The 25,328-nt window shown below is 33.1% G+C and overlaps 1 protein-coding gene across 3 annotated transcripts in view; it reads right to left on the minus strand.

The window, feature by feature from the left end:
• Positions 1-25,328, minus strand: part of LOC126818934 (transcription factor AP-2-beta) — a 60,597-nt gene that overhangs the window by 33,423 nt on the left and 1,846 nt on the right. For 2 of the 3 annotated variants that reach the window (XM_050546634.2, XM_050546632.2), the window contains exon 1: positions 20,966-21,204. The exons of the other annotated variant lie outside the window; for it this stretch is intronic. In XM_050546634.2, coding sequence (XP_050402591.1) covers positions 20,966-21,001 — 36 coding nt within the window. In that variant the 5' untranslated portion in view covers positions 21,002-21,204. Of the gene's footprint in view, positions 1-20,965; positions 21,205-25,328 lie in introns of those variants that run through there. 3 annotated transcript variants of the gene reach the window in all.

A 25,328-nucleotide genomic window follows, 5' to 3' on the forward strand; every position in this document is an offset into this window, starting at 1 on the left:
ACGGTTTCCAATAAAAAGCTTGAATATAGAAAAATTGTATTTGAAACCCCTCTAGATATAATCAGTAATGACGCGTGTTAAATTACATTCATGATTATTAATGAGTTGGAACATTAGGAAGAAAACGGTATATTTGGTCTCGCATGGATGATTTAATTGTATTATTCCAAATTACGTAGAATACTGGAGTGTGTTGTGTAAAAGGCAAGTTCCGCTCATCCATTCTATGAATGTTTACGCGCCAGAATATGAAAAATGTGAATAATATTGATTTCAAACTGTCAGTTTATAAATTCTTAGAATTTATAATTATGTATTCCGTTATGCATACAAGTGAATACTAAAGCACATCCATAATATATAAATGAACAAAGAGAATAAAATATTTAAATTTACAAAGTAACATTTTTGAAACGCTATGTTTATAAGGGGGTCGATTGGCCAAATGGTTAACGCGCCAAATGGCGTGGTTTCGATTCCTCGCTTGTACTTGAGAAGGAATAGGTCGTCTGTCCATGTCCAACCTCGTGGGTTTTCTCCGGGCCCCCAGGTTTTTTCCCACTGCTAAAGACCCTTACGCGCATACCTATTATTGAAATACAAGTGAACCATATGTTAGTCTCGAAATGACCTAGTTTGTGTCGACTAGACGTTAAACCCCAGTTCTCTCCCCGCTTGCTATTGTTATGAATTTATATCACTATATAGATGTATTTTATATTTATATATCCAGTCTTGAAAAAAGTCTACGTCCCTGTTAGTAATCAGGCACAAGGGGTAGGATCACCTGTCAAACCTCGTTGGTTTTCTCCGGGCCCCCAGGTCCCCTACCACTGCTAAAGATCCCTAACAATATGCGAATTATTGAAATAAAATTTACCATATGTTTATCTCGATATGGCGTAGCTTGAATCTATTTGACGTTATACCCCATCTCTGCCCTGTGGTGTTTGTTTTGAATGGACCTATCCCCCACCCCACCCTCTATCTATCTCTCATATTGGTTTGGGTCGTTTAGCGTTTAGTTTATGTGGTGATATACTGGTTGATGGCAATAACTCGTAATTAAATCACAGTAGCTAATTACCAGAATGATTAGTGCCGTAGAAATAAGCGTAACTAGTTTATAAACGCTGCAAGCTATAGGTTTAAGAGCCCATTAACTTAACGATATTACACGGCCTAAACGCAGGTTGTTATTTAATTCAAATATCCAATACTTTCCTTTGTTGTGTAATAGAAAATCATCAAATAAACAGATTACGTTCATATCAGTTTTAAAATTGATCAATTTATTCTGAAAAATTAAATGAGATGCTGTTTATATTTTGCACATTTCCTTTTTTTTATCTATTCTGGCAGACCCAATTTCAAAGTGATTCGTAAAGGATATAGGTACCCCCCTACCCTTGGTTAAGTTAATAATTTATTTTGATTGAAATATAGAGAGTCATTTTTTAAAATTCGAATGGAGTATGGTTTATTGTCTCGTCAACACAATACTTCGACCACTTTGATACAAACATGATATTTTATACGAGTACGTGTATAAGGTGGGATTAGAAGAATTTTTACAGGATAGCGACCTACTCTTCTTCAATTTCCAATTGTTAAGGTGTATTTTAGTTTTACGTGCATTCTAATACCTTGACACACTAAACATTTGACTCTCCTTGGACATGTAACTCTCAACGGGCCTTTCATGGGCATTATCAGTGCCTCACATCGGAACTGCGCCCTTTTCTTTTCAGCTTGACTGTCATTAACACTGAAAATTAAGAAAGGGCTTGGGAAATAACGAACGTCCTTCCCAGCCCAATCCACGAATATATAAATACAGTATAGAGATAAATCTTATATTATAGTGTGGTAGAGATACTGTATGTTATATAATATAAGGATGTCAATCATTACAGTGGTGATATAATCCAACATTATATAAAGCTATATGTAACAGGTTTACTTTCTATTTATAAATTATAAAAACAGAAAAGGTTTGACTTTAACACAATACTTTGGCTATTTTGAGACTGACGTATAGCTGGTGTGATAAACTATATACGCCAATAAAATAGGCAATTCTGGCCGTTATCCCTTTCACTGCTTTGAGTGCAATTCTGTGGAAAGCAATTGCCAACGGCCAAGTTTAGTATGCACTGCCAAGATATTGCCAGTTCCAAAGGTATGACCCCTCCTCCTTCCACCTTGGGGTATAAGCGCTACATCCCGGTGCGAACCGTGCCTTCCTGATTCAGATATTCTAGCCGCCAAATGTAATTCGGGCACATATTACATACTAAATTTTCTGAGTTATCAAAAAACGTATATACATGTAGTTTACTTTAAGAAGAATTTCATCTGGAATGATTTCCATAAACATGATTTTAGTTTTGAGTATCATTTTTGTTACCTAATACTTCCTATATATTGTAATTCTGAATTTTTATGTAAAGAAATTCGGGCATTGTTACAAAACGGCAGGTTAGCATAAAGTTTACAAATATACTTTGTATGTAAAGGCATGTACACTGTATTATTCAGTGTTCTTCGGTATTATACTTTTAAAGAACAAACGCGCCTTGTGAAGTTTGATTGACAACTTATACCCACCCAACCATGAATCAGTGAAATCGACATGGCTGGGCGGGGCTAAATTTATACCACGGCTTCCTGCTTGGCTGTAACGTGTCGTGTGTGTTAGTGTCTAGGAAATATACATTTTACTCACAGATAAACCTATCTGTCCATCTATTCTTTCTTCTTAACATTCTTTTTTAAAATATCATTAGAATGACGTGTCAGCGTTTGAAGGGTCAATTTTATTTCGAGTTCCAGATCCGCAGACCGGTTACCTTGTTACTCAGATTGACCTTCCTGACCTTATATACCGAGATAAGCCAAATTATCACTCTGTTTTCCTTTCTCTTACATTTTTCTTTTGATATTTCTATAAATACAATAGTTCAAATTAACCGCACGATATCTTCAAATGGTGCACTTTTTATTTAATTGTGTGTGTATTAAATATTAACTAATTTCAAGCAATTATCGCCCTTTCAAACAAATGTAGAAACTCAGTCAGCACAACTTCCTTTTCGTTTCGGAAAAAAATCTTGATGTTTTTATATCTTTTATTTTTTTCTCTTTCTCTTTTATCTCGATTATTTTGATAAAAGCTCATCTTATTTAATCAAATTTCTCACAACAGATTTTGCTGTAACGTTGATCTTTAATGGAAGTTCTCTCAAAACAGGAATTATTTTGATTAGATTCTAAGACTAGAGCTACTATCTGTAAGATGTATTTCACATGAAAAGATCACTTTCTTACCAATATACCGACGCTTTTAATACAATTCACACTTTTCCCAGAAAAAAAAGGGAAAAGCTATGTAAATTTCTGTGACGTCAGGAGTATCCATCCATCATTTTTGTTTGATGTTTGCCGACAAATGTTTGGTTTATATGTATTTTGTGCTTTATCTGACTTTATCATGCAATAAATTTCGATGTCTTTTCACTGTGAAATTTAGAATAACAACTTTTTCCGGCCTACAAAGCCGATAGTTAAAGATAGGAGTTGTTATAGGTTCAGTCAACGCCTAGACAACTCTTGTGAAAGGTCGTATGAAATTGTATTTACTTAATTTTTTTATAGCCTTCTTGTCTAGTTAAGTATACAAGGGATACACGGCTATAGTATGTTGACAAAAATATTTACTAGATGGACAAGGTCAGCAAGATATTTGAAATATATTTGGAGAAATGCACTGAAAATACTTGTCCAGCCAGTAAATTAGTTTTTCCTTCCATGTAAATTACATACAATTCCTTACTGAAAATATGAAATTGAATTCTTTCCTTTAAATCTACTTTTATGCATATTTGCATACAGGCAAGTATGCATGCAGAACAAACTATAAATATTTTTTTTTTATTTTTTTATTTTCATCTTAAATTTGCTAAGAATAAAATTCTGCTGATTTTTAATACATAATCACAAACATCAAATAAATTTAGATAAAGAATTAAATTCTAGAATGTCGGACATTATTCACTCTGGAGTTATCTTCCGATTTTATGACAAGCGCTCGTGATTCAGCGCGAGACAATGTAAAGGGGCATAACTCTAGTTTGTAACTGTGTCTGATTGGAGTTATTGATCACGAACTTCGATCCGTGGGTAAGAAACACAAGTGTGTTAATTCCATAATAGTTATTGAGCTACACAGATCGATGTATAATATCACAATTATCAGGATTAATATCTTGATTCGTCAAGTAGGAGAGGAACTGGTCACGGAAATGATATTTCAAACGAACGCTTTGATTTAGATTTTTATTTTCTGAAAGCAAATATAATGATGAACCTGCATCAATGAGCATCGGAGCACTTGGTTAAGAAAAAACAATGGAACGATTTTGTAATATTTGTCGTTTTTGAAACAGTCTAGTTTGCATGTTAAATTCTGACAGTTTCGCCCCATGGCCTTATTTTAGTTAATGTAACGAACTAATAAACGTTCTCAAGATCAAAGGAACATTGACAACCTTGTCCATAAATGAAATCTCAAATAAAAGTCGGGTCTTTACAGAAAATTTAAACATACATTTTCAATTTTCCATAATCTGTGAAATGCATTCCATTTGGAGATGAATGCATTCACTTTAGATGTTCCTTGGTTGTGTGTTATAATACGATCGAGACTATTGAAAAGACTCGGTTTTCAATACACTTCATTTATGAATGGCAAGTTTTCTTGTGAGTAAATATAAAATTCCCACCCTCTGATGTAAGAATGAAGAAAACATTGAGTGAGCTAATAATTCAGAGGATCGACGTGAAGAAACCCCAGTTGTCGATAATACCAAGGGTAAAGAGCAATACTGTTTTCCGCCCGATCGATGGCTAACAAGCTCGGTCTGGTTATTGGATGCACAATTATCATTATCCAGGCAGCTAAAAGGACTCAGCATCCATCCACGTAATGTTGTATTGGATTCGAGTAGATTAAACAAACAGTGCGGCGCCTTTGATGTTTCAGGTAGCAAATGTCGATTTGAAGAGTTATAATAAACAAACGGCTATATAACTAACTGTCTAGTAAATTATACCACTAGATAAGACACTAAGACCTATTTTATATTCAAAGTTTAATTTCTCTTCATTTTTTATCCATTCATAAAGGTAAAATTGTGAAAAAAGTATGGAGATACATATCATAAAGGTGTGACATCAGTATCAATCATCGTCATTTAATTATTTATAATTGTGTACTTGGTTACACGTAGAAATAAATGGCTGTCTAGGCCCGATAATAACAGGTAACCGTAAGTAAATAAGTCGCTAGAAAAACAAGTGTATTTTACTAATAATCATTTTCCTTTCTAAAATAATATATTCTAGCTTCATTACCGCTTTTAATTAAGAAAATTAGATAGTCTAAAGAGACAATATTGAAAATTTATTTTCAGTGGAATTATTCCTTTTGTATAAATAAATTGATATGATTTATGTTCAGCTAAAAATGGGCCGGCACGTCCTTTATATGTTCCACGCTTGAACTGTATTGAATTTAAATTGCTTAAATGCTGGCCCTTTTAGATAAACATAAATTTGCATTAGATTTGCTTTATTTATGGATTGGCATTACTACCAAAATCTTTAGTATTTCTATACAATTGTGTTATATTTTGTCGGAAATATCAAGTTATATAGGGAGCCACGGTTGCTAGGTGGTTAAGACTAGAGGCTGGCTCGCTAACCTGGAGGTCGGGTGTTCGATCCCTGCATTGGCCGAGAAAGTTCATCAGGTTTTTCCGACGTGGTTTCCCCTTGTCAGTGGTGCAGAACGGAGGGCCTGACAAGGACAGCTGTCTAGTCCTTCGGATGATCCAAAAAACCGAGGTCCCGTGTATATATTGGAATGCACGTAAAAGATCCCCTGGCAGTTGGAATTCGATATAAGAGTAGGCGATAGTGCCGCTGCCCGGGCAAAATTTCCCTCATAGCACACTGTATGGCGTATGCCCGTCTTCACTAGCCCAGTATAGGAGCAGAACAGTAGGACGTTAAACCCCATTTCATTTCATTTCATGTTATATAGAAAATCTAAAGCGATTCGGTGCCTCATTGCATTTATTGCATTTATATAGAAAATCTAAAGCGATTCGGTGCCTCATTGCATTTATTGTTTCGTCTACCTTCAATAAACCCCGATAAAAACAAATTTCGAATAGATTTATAGGCTACGAATACACTTTCACAAGTATCTTACACGATTTCACCAACAGGTTTATGTAAAACTTGACCTAAAGACTACGGTCTCCATTATAACGACCTCATATTAAATATTGGTACACAAATGGACCACATGATTAATTAATAGATTGTGAGCCCCTGGGGCTTTTGTTTTTAGAATGATCAGTTAAAATCTGTTTTAAATTCAATCAACTCTTAACTAGTTTAATTACAGCTGAACAGCGTATTAAACTTTCCGTGTATACAACACTAACAACTGGTGGCTCTAGCCTCCGCCAATAAGGAACAACGTCTAGTTTTTCGGGTGTACACGTCGGTATGCACGTAAAAAAAAACCTTGTCTGTACAAAAATCCCCCCATAGCACACTGCATGGCGTATGTCCGTCTTCATTTTCCCCGTTGGTACAGAAAGGCAGGACGTTAAACGGTAAACTTCATTTCATTTCATTTGTCTACTGTCTCTTCTGCTCCTTTGAGCCCAGAAATCTCTTTGTCAGTCAATTTACTTTTCAAGTATCATCCCCTGTCTCTTCACCTAAAGCAAGATTTTACAATCACAACATACAAAATGTTGGGGTTTTTTTTGTTTTTTTTTCTAAATTACGCCCTAAAAGAATAATATTTGTTACCATGATCTATGTATGAATTGAACTTCAAAGACATAAACTTATTCTAAAGAAAACATCAATTCTAAGAGGACGTTGTTCCACAGTTGCACAAAAACAAAATTTCCAGTGGTAATCAAACCATATAATTTGTAAGTTCCTATATCTGACAATCTTCTAGATACTTTTTTTTCTTTTCTTCTCTTGACTACCTGAAAGTTGTAGCGCGTTTCCTAATTATCGTTGTCTATTGCACTCCAGGGAGGATAATAAGTGTCTATTTCACTTCTATTTCCTCCCTGTAGAAATCTACTTAGACATAGGAAGGAAAAGGGAATTATTCACATAAACACATATTACAACCCAGATCAAAACATATTCATTTCAACTTGACAAGCTTTAATAACAATATTTTATTGTACAAATACTCATTCTAGCGATCTCTAACACGTATTAAGAAAACTGCTAGAAAGGATCTTTGAAACATAAAATAAAAGTCAATTTTAATGTTAGGTCCTGCGAAAAACAGGAAGTTAAAAGAAAAAAACAACACAAAAAACACATCTTGAAGGGTCATTATAGCTAGGATTTAGTTTTAATTCACATAATGTTTTTAAAATCATTTTTTATCTATTATAGAATTTCAACTTTGTAATTTTTTGAAAGGCCGAATTTGTATTTTGTGTTCGGTGTAATATATACGTCAAAGGGAGATAATTCTGGAGATAAGTTTTGTTCCTTGGGGTTTTTATTTGGTTTTTTTTTTTTGGTTTTTTTGGGGGGGTTTTCTTTACGGTTTTGTTCTGTAGTGAATATTTCTTTGTTGAGTTCATCATATGTAAAATTATCACGTGTTTATTTAAGAAGGGTTTATAGAAGGGGGGATAATTCGTGATCACGTGGCTAATTTAAACCCCTACTACGATAACTGCGGATCAGTGCCATATCCTGGCTAGAATAAGCAGCAGAAGTCAGTTAAATGGCGGAGTTAATCTTCTCACACTGATTATCCGGGCATTAGTCTCTTTTAAAATAAGAACGCATAAAAAAATATCCTAAATTCAGTAATTACTATTAAAGTACAGAAAACTCCAATTGTATTTCCTTTCTTTTTACGTGTCATTTTTTCTAATTCTACAAATTTTCATTGAAGAACGCTTGTCCTTATCTCCGTTTCATATGTCCAACCCTACGTTTAAAATTAGACACGTGATCGAGCGAGAAAATTAACCCTCGCGGGGACAAGTTCAGTTGACTAATATTCTGATTACGTCCCTTTGAACGCCATGGGCAGACCAGATTTTCAATGAAAAATAATCCATGATTTACTAATGAGAATTCTCACACAATGGTCTCAATTTCTTTTCATCGCAAATTAGCAAAATATAGAAAAGTGAAAAACTCCCCTGTCCCTTTTTTCCACCACAAAAATACAACTTATGGTTTCTGATCGGAAATGTCGAGTTTCCTTATCTCGCAGCCATTTCTACGACGGCTTGCTGAGTCCGAATTGCAATGATTTGATTTTAAAGATCTTCGAAGCGCAAGGGTTTCCGAAAACTGTAAAATTGTCGCAGTTTTTACAACACTGTGGTTGCCTAAAGGCATTTAACGATTGCCATGGTATATTTGTTCTATAATGTTTTGATCGTATCGCCGAGTAAAAATGATATTTACACTAAAAGAAATATTCAAATACATTTGCAGCAGCATGGAATCAGAAAGTTCTGAAATACGAGATAAATGGACGGGAAAATGAAAGTTGGCAATTATGGCAAGAATGTTGATCTGAATTTAAGCTTGACAATCAGCTTTCAAAGTTCTATAACTTTGCTATTTGAAAGGAATTTTACGTAAATTATACCGTGTTTGGTGATACCTTTTCTACTCTGAGTTGCCATTATTTAATTTTATATAAAAAAAAGATAAAACAAAACAAACAAAAAACAAACGAATAACAATCATCCGCGTATTTGTATTTCGAGTATTTGACGCTTTGAAGAAATGTTATATTCACAATAATATAGTTTGCTATTCCTCAGATGACGTTCCGAGACTTTAATAAAAGATCTTGAAAAATATCATACTCTTAATAGGACAATGCTTCGACCCTCGAGTGTTATTTTGAACATAATATTATTCTGTAATTTTTGGGTGGGAGTGATCATTTCTCGTCTACTTCCCAGATGTGTAATATACATTTGAGGAGTTCACATGACTAACACCTTTAAGTTTTAAAAATAATAATTATATGATATCGCAGTGATCAAAAGAGCAAGGAGCCAAATGTTCTCACAATTCATGTGTTAAAACTATTTGCATATTGAATCTGTAGAGCCATTTTATTTTTCATCAAATCCATAAAACACGCGCAGCCCATGAATACATCTACATGACTAGTTGTCTTATACACGTGTTGACACTGGGATATACAATAATAGAATCCAATGTAGATTTCGTGTGATAAGGAAATAAATCAGGTTTGTTTCAGGTGCTAGAATCACTAATGACAAGTCATATCCTGAAACAGCGAACCAAATTACCAGCAAAGTTGAAGAACACGAGACCTAACTCTTTACTCTCGCCAATTTCAGTATTTTAAAAGAGTTTAGATAGGAAATTCAGGATTTCACTGATTTCCCAGGTAAAAGGCGGCAACGTGGTCGAACATCAGATATGAATTTTATGAGAATTCTGAATGATTATTTCGCGATTGTTATCTAAGTGTGTTGGAGTGTTTAAACATTGAACGATGTATTTAGGCTCTATTTTGGATTATTTTCCAACTATTTTTGCCTTGTCGTTAAGATTTAATATTCTGTTGATATTATTGTGTACCTAAAATTTTAAATTTAACAGAATGGTTTCTTCAGTGCAAAATTAAATGATATTAAATGATACTTGCCGAATGACATTCACATTTGTTGAAGCTCGTGGTGATATGAAGTCATGCAATTGAACAAAAATTAGTTATTTTATTTCATGCATTTAAAGCCAAAAGTCGGATGTGATTTTACACGGTAGTTGCCGTAAGCAACAAAACAATTGTCGACTTCGGAATTTTTTTTAAAAATTAACCCTTAATTCTTATAGTGCATTATCCAGATTCTGACACCGCGCGTTTGGCGAAAAATTCATACTCTTTAATTTTGCAGGATTAACTTAAAAGTATATATTTAATGTCTGAACAATTGTACCTGTCCTCCAAGAGTAAATTAATAAACAGCACAGAACAAAATATATGTGGGTATTCGTTTATATCCTATACGTAACTGTTTAAGTGTACATCTCCGACATTGCCACTTTATTATAAAATATTGTTGTGTAAAAAGCTGTCTATATGTATTTGGTAATAAAATAACCTCAGTCAGACACTAAAGGGAATTTATAGGTCAATTAGCACCACAAAGGCAATATAAAAATATTGCATAATATTAGTCAATCATCAGATTTTTAAAAAATCGAAATCTCAAAGAGAAAGAAAGATGTAATGATTACCTTTAGTTTAAATGTAATTACGTTTATCTTGCTACTTATCCCCCTTTTATGGTATTGATTACAACTTTTATTATATAAGTGCCTGTTACGTTATATTATGTATCACTATATTTAGACGAATTCAATAGTGTGCGACAGATTATCAAAATATATGCACTTGACTTGTAAAAGGAAGGTAATGTACATAGCCTGAAGGGTATGGGGTAAAAGGCCCAGGCCTATAGATGGTATACACTCTGAGTTAATAGTAGTAAATAATCAACAGGTGATAAGAGTGCAGAGAAAGTAAACAATGAAACTATCTGTACTTATCAATCACTCATCTGATAAGTAAAATAAAAATAAACAAACCTGACATGTCAATTTCGTAGATTAAACAAAATTTCTATTTTTACTTTGACATTGTTTGATTTCGATACATTTTAACTATAAAGTTAAATTATTATTATTTAAAGTGGTGGAATAAAAATCCGTAAATTGTATTAATGTTTGATGTTGTATATTAGTATACATTAACCAAGAACATGTGTTTTACACGGGACATTGTAATATGGAATAAACCCACTGTAGAATTGGCCTGTGTATTTCCAACTCAACTACTAAATGCCATTGACACAATTTATCAGACATATCTTATTGTTATTTTTTTGTAAATCAGAAATCCTATATTTTGCGAAAGGCTAATCAATTCTTGTGCGTTTAATATGAAAACAGTTCGCACACAGTTTTAAGATTCCATGGTAATGAGTAAATAGATAGAAAATGATCAAACGAAGGGATTACCTCAATGACATTTTTAATGGACAGAATGTGGTACGAAATATACACCCCAATTCATGACCACTCTTATAATTTCCTGTATATAGGAGAAATATACACGGGGTCATTTGTGACTATGACATGTACAATGCCACATCAAAGCTTAAGAGGTGTGATATAAAGAAATGTACATAAATGTGAAATATATCATTTTGATGGCTGTCAGTCACATCTGTATTAACCTGTCAATTTATCACATCCTTTGTCTTCTGTTTTCCATTGTCTCTACATACATATAATATTATATACTCCTACAAACTTTTGTATTTATGTATATTTACTTTACTCTTCAAAGCATATTAACAGAATAGATTACAATTAATATTTGATCTTGTTAATGAAAATATAATGAACTTTATAATTATCTGAAATTTTAGATCGCAAACAATTTTAATTGATATCTGACACCCAAGTATAAAACAATAGAATAATAATAAATTATTTAAAATCGACAATGGTTTATTTAGAAAAGAGTAAACGTGTAATTTTGATTAATGCAAAGAAATATTTAAATTAATGTAAATACTCGATTTGTGAAAATTAATCATGTAAATTAGAATTAGAACTATTATCTTTAATTTCTTGGGTTTTATTTGCTTTCAATTTCTTGGGTTTTATTTGCTTTCCATAAAAGACAATATTTAGGCTTTGTGTTATTCACTTTGATTAAAACTACAAAAAAATATTATTTGCAGTAGTCATTGAATAAAATATTCAGAAGAACATGAAATCGAGACTTTTTTTTCTGCATTTGCTATGATGATGATGGATGACCATCATGCAAGCTCCGGTTCATCACATCCTATGACGTCATTGATTCAACATCTCTGCCTTCCAAGGAAATGATAATGGTAATGAAGATGATAACTTCTGAATTTAAATAAACAATAATATTACTTGAACGGTGGAACTTGACGTCGAAGAACGTTTTGTTCCCATATACGATATCACTAAAGCAAAGATTGGGATGAGAAATATGAAAGATGACTTGAGTGCCCGCATGAGTTTCTAACGTTTGTCGTTATCTCGTCTTTTGCAAATTATCTGAAGTCTAAACAGATCCGATTGAATCGCGTATAATTATACAGTTTACCAAATCTTCATTTTCAAACTTAAAGCTTGATATAACACAAGTGTCCACTTGCTTGATGGAATATTTACATAAGCGGAAAGCAGCATCTAATTTGCTGTGAAGAATAGCAAATTCATGTTTGTTGAGCCGTCATGTTTATCAAAAATTGCTGTAACTACAGAAATCTGGGTGATAATTGAAGTTTTGTTAATCTTTGTTCCTCAACCTTCAAATCATGCGGGCGCGCTAGAATGGAGTGACCAGTTTATTGTCTTGCGCTAGTTTTATTTACAAAACAATGTGCTCAATCTTTGCTCCCAAATTAACTTAGAAAATTAGTTCATTTTGCGTTTCAATGATCGCTATTTCGTTACACGGATCATCAATACGCACCGAATATAATGGTGGACAAAACGTAGAAGGCTTGAGATAACTCGCTTCGCCTTTTCTCCGTCAATTTTGATTATGTTGCAGCCCAGCTACATAGCAGGGCGTGAATAAGACCGATAATTGGGAATTTGCCTTTGAATGAACAGCGATGCATAAGTTGTTTTCCTGGAATAAGATTTCATTTAGCTCTTATAAACCTAGTTTCGTCATATTAACGCGCTCGACAATTTCCATTTATTTCACGTAAATGACATTTCCGCACACAGATCGGATTTCCTTGGAATAAGTTTTGTCTGTATACAAAACAAATATTGAAATTTGATACCTTTACAAAAAGATTGATTAATAAAAAACATAGAACGTGCGACCCAACAAGAAAAGAAATTGAAATAAGATCGTATGAAATTGAATAGAAATGCTAGTAAGCTTGCACAAGACGCGATGAGATTCCCATGACAGTTTTCTTTCTTTAAAAAAGCCATTCGAAAATCAGAACCTGTTTTTTTATCGATCTAAATTAAAACTACAAGATTATCAATAAAAAAATTCAATTTAAAAGGGAGGATATATATCGATGTTTGTTTGTTGTTTTTGTAAAATATAAGTAAACAGCTTCTACATTGCCATCATGTTATTTTTATCGGCGAACAGACAAAATGTTTTCGATTGTTTAAAGTATCTTATTGTTTCTCATAGTTAAAACCTCCCGGTGGTGTATTGAACGAAGTTACGTATTAGAGTCATAAATGTTATCATGCATAAAAATGCATTAACGTTTTAAGTGTTTTAATTCATTATCGTTGCATTTGACTTAAAAGTCCAGGAAACATTTGACTTCGCCTTGTCTTTTATATTTTGTTTCTAATGTTTTCCTTGTACAATTTGGGTTTTTAAAAATCCATGAATATACATTAAATGCTGCCCTGTACAACATTTATTTCTATAACAGAATCGGGTATTGACGGAATGATTTTAATTGTAATTCTATAACATTTTAATGATCGGTTTGAAACCTGAGGACAAGAAGCAAACACGTCTAGGTATGATATGTTGTACTAGAATTTTTTTTCTTTTAAAGTCTAGTCTCGTTTAAAATTGGATCACCTTCATTTACAATATAAACAAGAGAGGCATCAACATAAATCACAATATTATGCTGTGTTCAACAATTTATAACAGTTTAGGAGAGATCTGGCGAGCGTGATTCTTATATGGGTATACGTCATAATTATATACTATCTCTGTGTGTGTTGTTAAAGACAAAATAAAATCGAAGTACATCAAATTTGGTTACGCATACCCCTTTAATTTGCAATATTTATGGAGAGATCTGGCCAGTTATACTTTTATAGAGGCATAGATCACACCATCTGCATTTAATGTTTCAGAATATACGGTCAACGAAAATCAAAATATATCCAATTTTGTTAAGCCTAACTCATTATGATATTTATGGAGATATCTGACCAGGTATAATTTCTCTGTGAGAAGCTGACGTTAAGTAAAGCTATTTCACACACACAAGTACAAAGTCACAAAGAATGCACCATCAAGTCTAACCCTTTTTAATAATTACGGAAAGATCAGCCCCCCCCCCCCCCAAAAAAAAAAACCAAACAAACCCAAAACAACAGAACCCATAGATATTTTTATTAAATCCTACAAAGTTCCAGCAAATCCCAAGAAATTTGCTGGACTTCAACTTCAGTCTGTGTACGATCATTCCCTAAAGTTTCAGTTATCTTGGTCGCTGTGCATAAAGGTCATGTTCTTTGCCATATATGTCCCAAATGGCCATCGCGGCGTTGCAGACAAACTTAGATCAATAATTTGAACACTTTCCTTTTTGGGCATTTCCCTGAATATTTCAAGGATAATGTGTACCAGAAGAACTGGAGGCAGCAATTGCAGCAAAAATCAGGAATATCCCCGATGAGGAATGTGTTCGAGTAGTTTGAACATTTTAGAATATATAGTCAAAGTAAGATCATATGAAGGTATGCATCATATACAATCTGGGGTATCTTTGGTGGGCTATCATAAAAACTAGAACAAGATTGCATTAAATATGACTACACATGCATGAGCTTAATCAAATGAATCTTCCCTATGAAAACATTACATCTTCATACAATATTCATAACGGGAAACACGAACAAGTAGAATCACTTGTTCGATAATCTTAAACATATTGTCTGCGTTGTAGTCTTGCTGCAGTCATAAAGAGCAACTCAATAAGAAGCCGTTTTTCTCAATCAGATATTGAAGGCAGCAATTGACACCGTGGACGAAAAGGACAAAACGTTTATCGGCTAGAATCAAATCTGAACCAATCCAATTTAACCGACTTTGGAATCGGAACTGTGAACAAGTATGGACCACTGGAGTAATGAAAAGAAAGAAAATTTGCTTTTAAGTTGCTTTAAGTATTGTCAGTGATGGAGGCGATAATCACATTGCATGCTAGCGATAAATTCCCTATTTCAGTTCCGTCTTCATAGAGAAGAAAACCGAAGAAAGCTAGGATGAATGGGGAAGGAAATGCCCGGTCAATAATTCTCATTTGACCCGCCCAGACAATTATCTGTAATTTATCACAAGATTGGGTGAAGGCGTGTCAAGGGCGATAATTCCTATAATTTCACATTTCGGTCGTCTGCTATTTAGAACTAGTAAACACTTGTCCCTTTTATGACAGAAGTCAGACACAGAAATTCAATTTTCAGATAGAATAGAATGAGTTTTTACTCTACCCCATATTGTTTGACTTGTCGAATGATTATTTGCCCAGAAAACTTGCCAATCAAATTTACAGATGTTTTTCGGGGTCCAAGTCAAATAAAATTCAATCAGAAAACAACTCCTTTTCACCACCTAACTTATTTTACTTCAATAAAAACGTTTTTTATCCAATTTGCACAAATCATCTTTTAAAAATTTCTTTTCTATTGAACTCTTGTCTATTGTTTCCAGAACAACTACTGTCCAAGACTTGTTTTCATACTGATGTTTCAGCCAGATCAGTTCTGTTTTTAGTATTGACAATCGTTAATAGAACTAACCCATTGCTAAAAGATCAAACACAGTTTTCACTCTAACTTTATGAGATATTTGCCTAATTTATCTATATGCCTCTGTATCCTGATGACGAACTTACCAATAATCAAGAGAACAAAATAACACACCAATATTTAAAAACACTTAAGATCATCTGTAAACGATTAAAATAATCAAGATCGCGTCAATTTCGCAACGTTAATTGGTGTTCTCCTATTAATTTCCGAGTTCTAATTTGTTAAAACGTTGCATGCCCATGGAGTGAAAGTGGTGCTAAAGATGTATAACTTTTATTTAAGTCAATTGAAGTTCAAAGGGAAATTCAAAAATAAACTGCTATTTAGTTTCTATAAACCGCCACAGATGTCTTCGTATCCGCGAAGATTCTGAAGGCGCCAAGAAATGAGTTTTTTTGTAGTTTAGATTTTGATCTTTCCTATCATCAGCTGGTTTCTCTATAATAAAACATGTTGTTATAGGCTATGTTCTAGGTTGGGCACTTTCTATTCAAGACGGTTTGTACAAAATATTTCTATTAAGAGCCGTGAAGGGATTTGTTTGGACAGAAGGCCGGGAACACATATTGGGCTGACTCGGTCTTATTCAACCTTACTTCGCCTCAGTAAATAAAAAAGTAATGTCGGAAAATGAAAAGATGAAAAAATGAGAAAGTTGGTTCACCAAACATGTGTCCTTTCTTCCAATGGCGACGATGAACTAAGCAGATGACATTTTCTGTAGACACTTGTTAAACTAAGTATAGTTACCAGACAAATAGAATAACTTGTCGTATGATTCTTCCACAATACTCAACGTATCTAAGTTGTATTGCAAGGGTGATGGAAGTACCACTTACCATACTAAACATCAAACGACCATCGTTACTAGCTGACAAAGCACAAAATGATCTACCTGTTCCAAGCGTTCATCCTGTCTGCTCAACATATATCTTAAAGCCAATTCGTTTTCAGAAAGATGGCGTTATACGTTTTGTGTTGGATATGGATATTATATTTTATGTGCGACTGTTGAGTTATTTGTTTTTGTATGCGTATGGATATTATGTAGAGTTATTTGTTTTTGTGCATGCGCGTGGGTATGGATATCATGTTAGTGTGCAACTGTTGAGTTGTTTGGGGTTTTTTTGTATGCGCATGGATAGTAATATGTTATTTGTCCAACTGTTATGTTTGCTTTTTTTGTATGCCTATGGATATTATGTTTGTTGAGTTATTTGTTTTTTGTAGCGTATAATTGTCCATCTGTTGACTTACTTGTTTTGTTTATATTGTATTTAATCTCATCAAGTTCCAGCAACTAATCTCCAGGTCGTGACGGCTAAAATTCGAGTGCTATGTAGATACTCATATTTCACATTGTTTATTCATGTAACATTTTACAATAATTACCTTTAAAGCTTGCAGATCGAATTTAAATAGCAACGGCCAGAGTTTGATATCTACATGTTTAAACACTGAATATATCTTTATATACTTGAACACCATAATCAAGGAATCCTCCAAAATAGAAAGTAATATGCCTTTCAGGTAAAATAAACGTGTGTATATCACTTGAAAATAATAGCGCCCCTGGTTTAATTAACAACAGTAATATAATACCATAAATACAGGTTGGCGAAAACAAATAAAATTGGACCGAATTCTTCAGAACAATTAACTCATTTATTTCAAAGGGCTATCCATATTGGAGTTTATATTATTGTTAAATTAACATCGGATGTTTAACATTATAAAGTACAATAGAACCTTAATAGAATTTTATGAAAACCAACGTGAAATGAACATGCCCGAGCTTTTCATAGCCAGCATTTCATATTATGAATTCTCACTTGTCCCTTAACGGCGGTGGCTTTGTATAAGGTGTATCATCGGCCTGTACTGCCACTCAAAATGTGATATGTTGAAAAGTGTCGTGTACTTGAGCTGTTTAGCTTTTGTTAAAATGACAGAAAGTCGTTTAGACGTTGATTATAACTTGTCAATTGCAGAACGGATGAGTAGAAAGATAGGACTCTATGTGCTGACTAGTTTTTCGTTTCGTTAAATGAACCAGGGTCCCGAATTTTAAAGAAATCTCTTTTTGAAAGCCTCCCAAAGAAAAAAACGAAATACGCGTTTTTTATGTGACAAAAAAGGAAGTGCGCGTATGATTTTTATCACGGCGAATGATACACAATTATAATACACAAACTGTTGATATTATCGGGGTAATTGTCGGGGGTTGTCATGGAAAATTGACGCTAATGTTATTAAGGTAAAGAATAAAAGGATTGAAATCAGATTAGATGGAGAGAAATTGTTAAAGCATGTACAACTATTACTGACATCATTTTTACTCATAACAATTGAAAACAAAGAGCTTGATATATCACGTTTATTTAAAGTAACATATCTAATTATAGTAACACGCGTTCAAAAGTCTATGGAATATAACCTTTGTACCTGGTATGCGATCCATCAAAAACTTGTATTTTCTAGGACAAATTGTTTATTTGATGTTAGTTCATGAAATTTAAATTTTCTTATTTTTAAAACAACCTTATAAATTTACAAATCTGAGCCTAAATTAACTGATTAAATAATAAAGAAATATAACAATTATATTATTAATTAATTTGTTATATATTTTATATTTAATAAAACAAAACATTTTTGTTATATATTCTATTTAAAATGTTAATCTAATCAATAAATTTGTTGGGGGGTTTTCTTAATTTTTTAAAAACAACATTTATTATCTGTGGATTAAGTTTGTCATTTATTGCATATCCTGTCAAAAAGCAGGTTTTGAGCATGTACCCATGGTAAATAAATGACATTTATGTCACTGGAATTCCAACAAGATTTACGGCTAAAGAGTAGACTATAATTATAGTAACTTAACTCTTACAAAAATTGTTCCGGTCTCATATAATTGCATGCATTTGTATAATATTCTATGTCACATTATGATATTATGTTCTTGTTAAATCCTATTTATAATATGTACTTAATTATTAATGCCTTTTCAGATAGGTATATCTGTATGTCGTATTATATTTATTATATTTAATTTATATACAAGAAGTGAATATTCGCATAAACAAGACGGGTGTACTTATTCTTTAAGACACGCCTTTCTCTATAAAATTGAATACATCACTACAACATTCACTACATCTCAACGTAGAAATTCTATATTAAAAGTTTTTAACAGAGTAATGAAAACAATAAAAATATGTATTAGACTTTTATCTTAGCAAATCCAGTAAACGTTTCACCCCTGAAACTGTCAAGTCACAATAAATATAGAACAGTTAGCATCCATTAATAAATATGACATTATCAAATCAGTCATGAAATAAAAAAAAAGAGATAAATATTATTTTGATAATCCTATACTTTATCTTAAAATTTATGTATAATAGATGTTTTGTACAGATAAACATCCCATGAGTCAAAATGTGAAAAGAGCACTGCATCGCGTCAAATATTTTCAATAAAAGTGTGTTCTTAATTGTCACTCATTCACATTGAATAGTGTGTGTACACAATTATTCAATACAAGTCACATACAATGCCAGTAAAAAATGAATAATTAAACATACCCCTGAATGTCTAAAAAAAATTATCAATATTATTACGGTGTGATATTATATAGGCCATAGCACCGAAATTCCTTTTTATTAATTATTTTTTAAATAATTTTGAATAATTATTATTATTAAAGATGATTTGTATATGTGCTTATGTTATTCAAATAAATTTGAATAAAGGTACAAGTAATGTTCAGGTTTTTATATTGTTCTTGTATTTTCTACTTTCAAGTATTAGTTTTTCATTATATTTTTTTCTGTCGTGAATCAAGAAACTGTTCATTCTGCCGATTGATTTCTAAAGTGTCAAAAATTGACTTCATTAATACGGATTATGGGAATTTCAGCAAATGTGCACAAATGAAGGAGCGCTTGTAAAATGTCTCCCAAACTTTTCAAAACATCTTAGGACTTGTTCAGAGCAATTATAAACTATCCCCCGCCAAGAAGTTCATTCTCTCGCCCCTGTCGTACTACAAAAGAAAACTTTAATCTTTTTCAGTGACTCGACGAAGAAAATAAAAGTCGGTAGCAAAGTGGAGAGTAAAGAAGAATTTAGCGAGATTTTACCTAAGGCTATATAAATAATGGACACTATGGGAAAATTGGGCGACGTACTTCACTTGACTACTATCAGATTCAAAACAGGTCAAATCTGTCCGACATTGTCAAATTTTTACATAAAGTTTTCACTTAATTGTCACTACTTAAAATAATATTGATCAGCGCGATGTTTGCCATCATTTTGTATGAATTTAAGTTAATATTTTTCATCAAATGCCATTGAATTATTCATGCAGAACAAGCATTTATGTGATGTGTATTACATAGATTAAAATAATATTTTCAAAACAATACTTTCGCAACATAAGAAAAATACGAATTCAGATTTTTACGATTCTAATAAATTTCCCAATGAAATTTGAACTTCTACAATAATGTAATTTGATGACGAACAAGAAACTTTGATACAAAATAATTAATAAGAACTAAAATTCAGATAAATTAATAACATATTTTCTCTAAGATTTATATTTCTATATATTCATTATCAATATATTTCACATTTTTTGTTCTACCATAAGCCACTGACGACTTGAAAATTCCCCTCAAAGACTGAAAACAAAATATCGGATTTTTTTGCAATTATTGTATTGCATGATTTATCATTTACCTGCCTACGTCGATTTGTAAACAATAGCTAACATAAAGTCTCATAATATCTATTGTTCCATCTACGGTGTTAAAATATATCGAGTATTCTCCAAGAATACTTTCAATAAAGAATGCACATCAACTATAGCACTGCGTGAGTTATCCGTTAAAACGTCGATAGTCAGTTGTGTAGTAACACTTATCTCTTGAAATCCTTCCACCCGTCACTTACCGCTAAAGTGATCAGCGATAGAGTTACAATGTGGCTCAATATGTGTGCCACCTGGGGGTGAAGCACAACCCGTGGGTAATGTATGTAAAATATGAGGGGCCTTGGGAAAGAAAAAAAAAACTTTTAATGGGATATAAGATGGCGTAGGTATAATACATGGTCTTCTTTGCCCCAGGTCACGTTTCAACCAAATTGTTTTTCCGACACGAACCCGCTGTCAGTGTGAACATCACACCTTTCAAAATGACGAAGAATGAGAAAAAGAATAAATCAGTCTTACCTGCCATCCTTGAGACTCCAGAGCTATGAACGACATTTGTAAATGATTCCTCTGATCACTACAGCACTATGATATATAATACAGGCTATAGATAGAGGAATGGCTGGTTACGGGACTATTTCCACTACGTCCAGAATGTCGTCTGCTAACGGCGAAAGAGTCCGTGTTTTGAGGGTTTAAAGAGAGTTATTATGAGATTCGTGTGTCTGTGTCCCCCAGGTTAATCTTGAAGCTATCCCGTGGCATGTATGTGAACTTCGTTATGCTTTCTAATTGACTGTGATTTAGATTCAAATTTTGTTTTTTGTTTGTCGTGAGCGAATTGATCTGATTGGCCTAGAGACAGTAATTGTGCTCGGAGGGGCGGAGCTTATTAAAGAAAATCATACCTCCGCGAAAGTATTATGCATAATAAATTCCGTGTAACACCATTCGCGTGAAAGATTGGATAAGTGAAGCGAATAATTGATATCGTGTAGATTTAAACCGTGGTGAGTTTGAATATTTAACAAACTATCCCGGTGATTGCTTTCCTTTTAAAACCCCGGGTACCTGGAAAGTGGATCTAATCTCTTCGTCAGGTGAAAAAGCAAACGAGGACAAGTTTGAAGAAAGAAAAACATATATGATCACTAAGTTTCAAACCCCCTACCCGAGTCTCGTCAATTCATGCCGGTATGCATTAATTCTGTGTGAAATCTTCCATTGAAAATGCAATACAAAACCATTTAACGGACCAGTACGCGAGAACAAGCTAATTCAATAGTGTTATCTGTCACGCGGTCCCATACTATTTTATATGTTTGTTTTTCTGAGTGAATGAACTAATAAAATAACCGGGCACGTTTAAAGATACATCAACGACTTGAGGAAAATGAGAATATTAGAACCAATATATAAACAGCGGAGAGCTTTACGCCTGAACGAGACAAAAATTTCAAACTTTCCAATGTGCTTTATATTTTTATAAAAATGTGTTTTCTTCGTTTCGCGAAAAGAATAGAAAATTTACAATCCCTTTTTATACAACAAACCCCTTCATAAATCCAACACCGCCTAGTCGACTTGTAATTATACTTTTCAGAAATTTTCAATGTAAATTTTGAAGGGGGGATTTTAATTTAACTTTATAAATTGTATATAGCTAGAACGTGCTTTATTTAACAGCTATTAATCCATTAGGGACGACTACCCACCACTCGAATTATTTAGTTTATAAACAACCCTGTTAATGCTGGCCAAATTGAGACGAACCTTTGAAACACTCAAACCACGTACAATTAATAGAATATAGAGTATACATTTATATATCTCTCGTGCCATAATGGCATTTAAGTGTTCTGATTCTGACACGAAACAAAAGTTAGGAATTCCATATAAAACATCTTTTATAATATCATCACTTCCCGCACCCTTTTAAGCATACGTCGATGAAGTATTGTAGATTTTCTTTCTACTTCTTTTGGCCTGTTGCGAATTTTAACTCTCGGTTTTTGAATAGGTTAAAACTATAATATTCATACCCTCACTCCAGATTGGAATGGCATAAAGTGGGGACGTAAAAGGGCGTAACTTAAGAAGTAAAACAGATCCTCCAAGGACTGGGACCGAAGAATTGTTAGAGAAATGGGGATCAAAGTCTTGATACAGGATTAAAAGGTTTACCGACATAGGATTATTGCCTCTGTCGTCATTGAACTATTAAATTTGTTCGCAGAAACCTTTTCTTAATCGATCACATTGACTTAATTTTCTAAAATAATACAAAACTCTTTGAATTTTGACAGCAAACAAACTATTTAATTGTAAAACAGGCGTATTTAGAAATATAGAACTCGGGATGCGGAGTCATATCAATGGTGTAACTGCTGAACTGTTTAGCCCCTGTCTTTGAAATGGGTTTATCATGCAGTTTGTTTTCGTTTGTATTTTTCTTAACATACATACTATCTAATATTAGTGCATGTATTCAGAAACTTATCTTTTATGAGATAAATGGATATATTTCTGTCTATATTCTACAAATAAAATATTTAGTGCACTAAGAAAACAAAAAACTTACGAATTCACAAATTTATAGTTTTAGAAATACGATATTTTCATCCTGCCGATCTATAATTTATACTGAAAAGATTATACATAATTATATACAATATATGTACAAGCAACGTGTAGCCTGTCTGACATCGGTTAAAACAACACACCTAGCACAATAGTACATCATTTAAAACTACAAACTTTACTACCTTGAGACGCAAATTATGATTTATTCTTGTATTCATCTGGAAGGAAATGGCCATATGTCCAAACACATCCCGCAACAAAAGGACCAAAAATAAAAGCAAGTTGTTCAAGTCGGGGATTTTTAACACGCTTCTTGTTCCATGTTTGTTGTTTCTCTTAAGTTAAAATGTTCGACACGTTCTTTAAGCGGACCTTATAAATAAAATATGAATGCACTTTCTTAATATACCCTGAGGTGAATATTAGTATAGGCACCCCGACTTTACCTTTTGGCCCGCTTTGTTCGATGAATCTGAAAAGATCATCTGTCGACTGATCGCGAGCATAGTGATATTCTCGTGGATATCCTTCTTCATCTATGGATTACTGATTTTTAATCATAATAATTATAAAGTTATTAATTATTAATTTTTACGCTATATACATATCTAATTAACCTAATATCTATTAATCAGCAACAGCAAATGTTTACAGATAGCATTATTCAAAGATTAGAAATGTCTCTAGTAAACAAACATACACGTTTTGACGGCAGAGCTACAAAGGCACAAGCATTGAATGATGTTTTGTTCCAGAATTTTCTAAGACTAAAAAAACTGGCTCAGAAATTAATAATCGTTAAAGCCTGTCAGAAAAAGAATACTTTATCGAATATTCTAGTTTTTATTTGCTATAAATTGTCTTGATTTTCTCTTTTTATCTTTAAAGTAAATAAAACCCGTTTGTACATTTAATAAGATCACGCCAAACCAATTGTTCGTCATGTCAAGGTGTTGGAAGTCAGTATATATAAGGTAAGCGCCAATGTCATATGGGTTATGGGAATACAATGAACTCCCTGTTAATCTAAATACTGAAACCAGTCTTTGGTAATATATATTTCCAATAATTTTGTGTTTAATTCGAGGGATTCGAACAGAGGTGTTCCCGTCTGTTCTCTTTCGGATTGAAAATACAACGGTATCTAGACATGGTCGGTGCAAATCGGTGGGACGTCAAACCCCATTTCATTTTATTTCTATACATAAAATTCATACACTGGTCCTCGGTTATCTAAAACAATTAATATAAACTTCCTACAAAATTGTATACAGTTATATCTTACTATAAGTCTATATTAACTGTGGTAAGGCAGCGATATCTTAGACAAAATGGTAAAGGACAATATTGGTGTCAGTCATTATTACATATGTGTTAGAACTGCTTTTGAACACATTCCAAATATAATTTTAACACAGAAATCATTGCTACGATAGATGGGTAACTGTTACCGCTCGTTACTGCAGTCAGTTATATATAAGGATAACTCGTGTTTTCCATTTTTTGCGTCACTTCCAGTTTCTTCAAATCTTCATTGCGCACCAACCGAGCAATGATGTCTGTGTTTAAATTATATTTGGAACGTATTTAACCAGTTCTATCACATATGTAATAATGGCTGACACCAACATTGTCCTTTAAAGGCGCCTGTAACCTGCCGATGAATCTTTGTATCAGATGATGTTAATCTTATTAGTGTCAATTAAACGTTAATACGCTTAGAGGAGGAACAATCTCTTTTTAATGATCAGTTATTATTTTGCCACGGAGATCAGCATCCATTTTGTTAGCATGATCTTTTCTCCGTCTTTATAGAATGAACAGGAGGGGGGGGGGGTAATTTATGAAACTTCACTATGATGTTTTTTAGCAATTGGTGGAATATAATATTTATACATCTGCTAATTTGGTTAATATTCCAATCTCTACCATAGCTAGACATTCAGGAAAGCGTCAATCGTGCATTGTGTTCATTAAATGATGCATGATGATAACACCTTGTGAGATCAACGTTTTCATTTATTTGTCGATGGTTATAATGCATCAAGAATGATGAATACCGGGTTCTGTAACTTTTATTCCCTTTTCGGTTTGTTTGGGTTTTTTTTCTTATAGCACGATAATATTCAACTGGCAATGATTTGTTTATTTGTTGTCCTTTAATGTTTCAAAACATGCATTTTATAAATATACCCGCAAAACAGAAAATGGGTGTTCATTTCGATTTAGATGACCGAGCTCGACAGAACTTGTACATACCTGGTCTTAAAGGGTATAAGACAAAAACAGTGCTAACCAT

The sequence above is a fragment of the Patella vulgata genome, chromosome 4 (genome assembly GCF_932274485.2).
Source record: "Patella vulgata chromosome 4, xgPatVulg1.2, whole genome shotgun sequence".
NCBI lineage: Eukaryota > Metazoa > Mollusca > Gastropoda > Patellidae > Patella > Patella vulgata.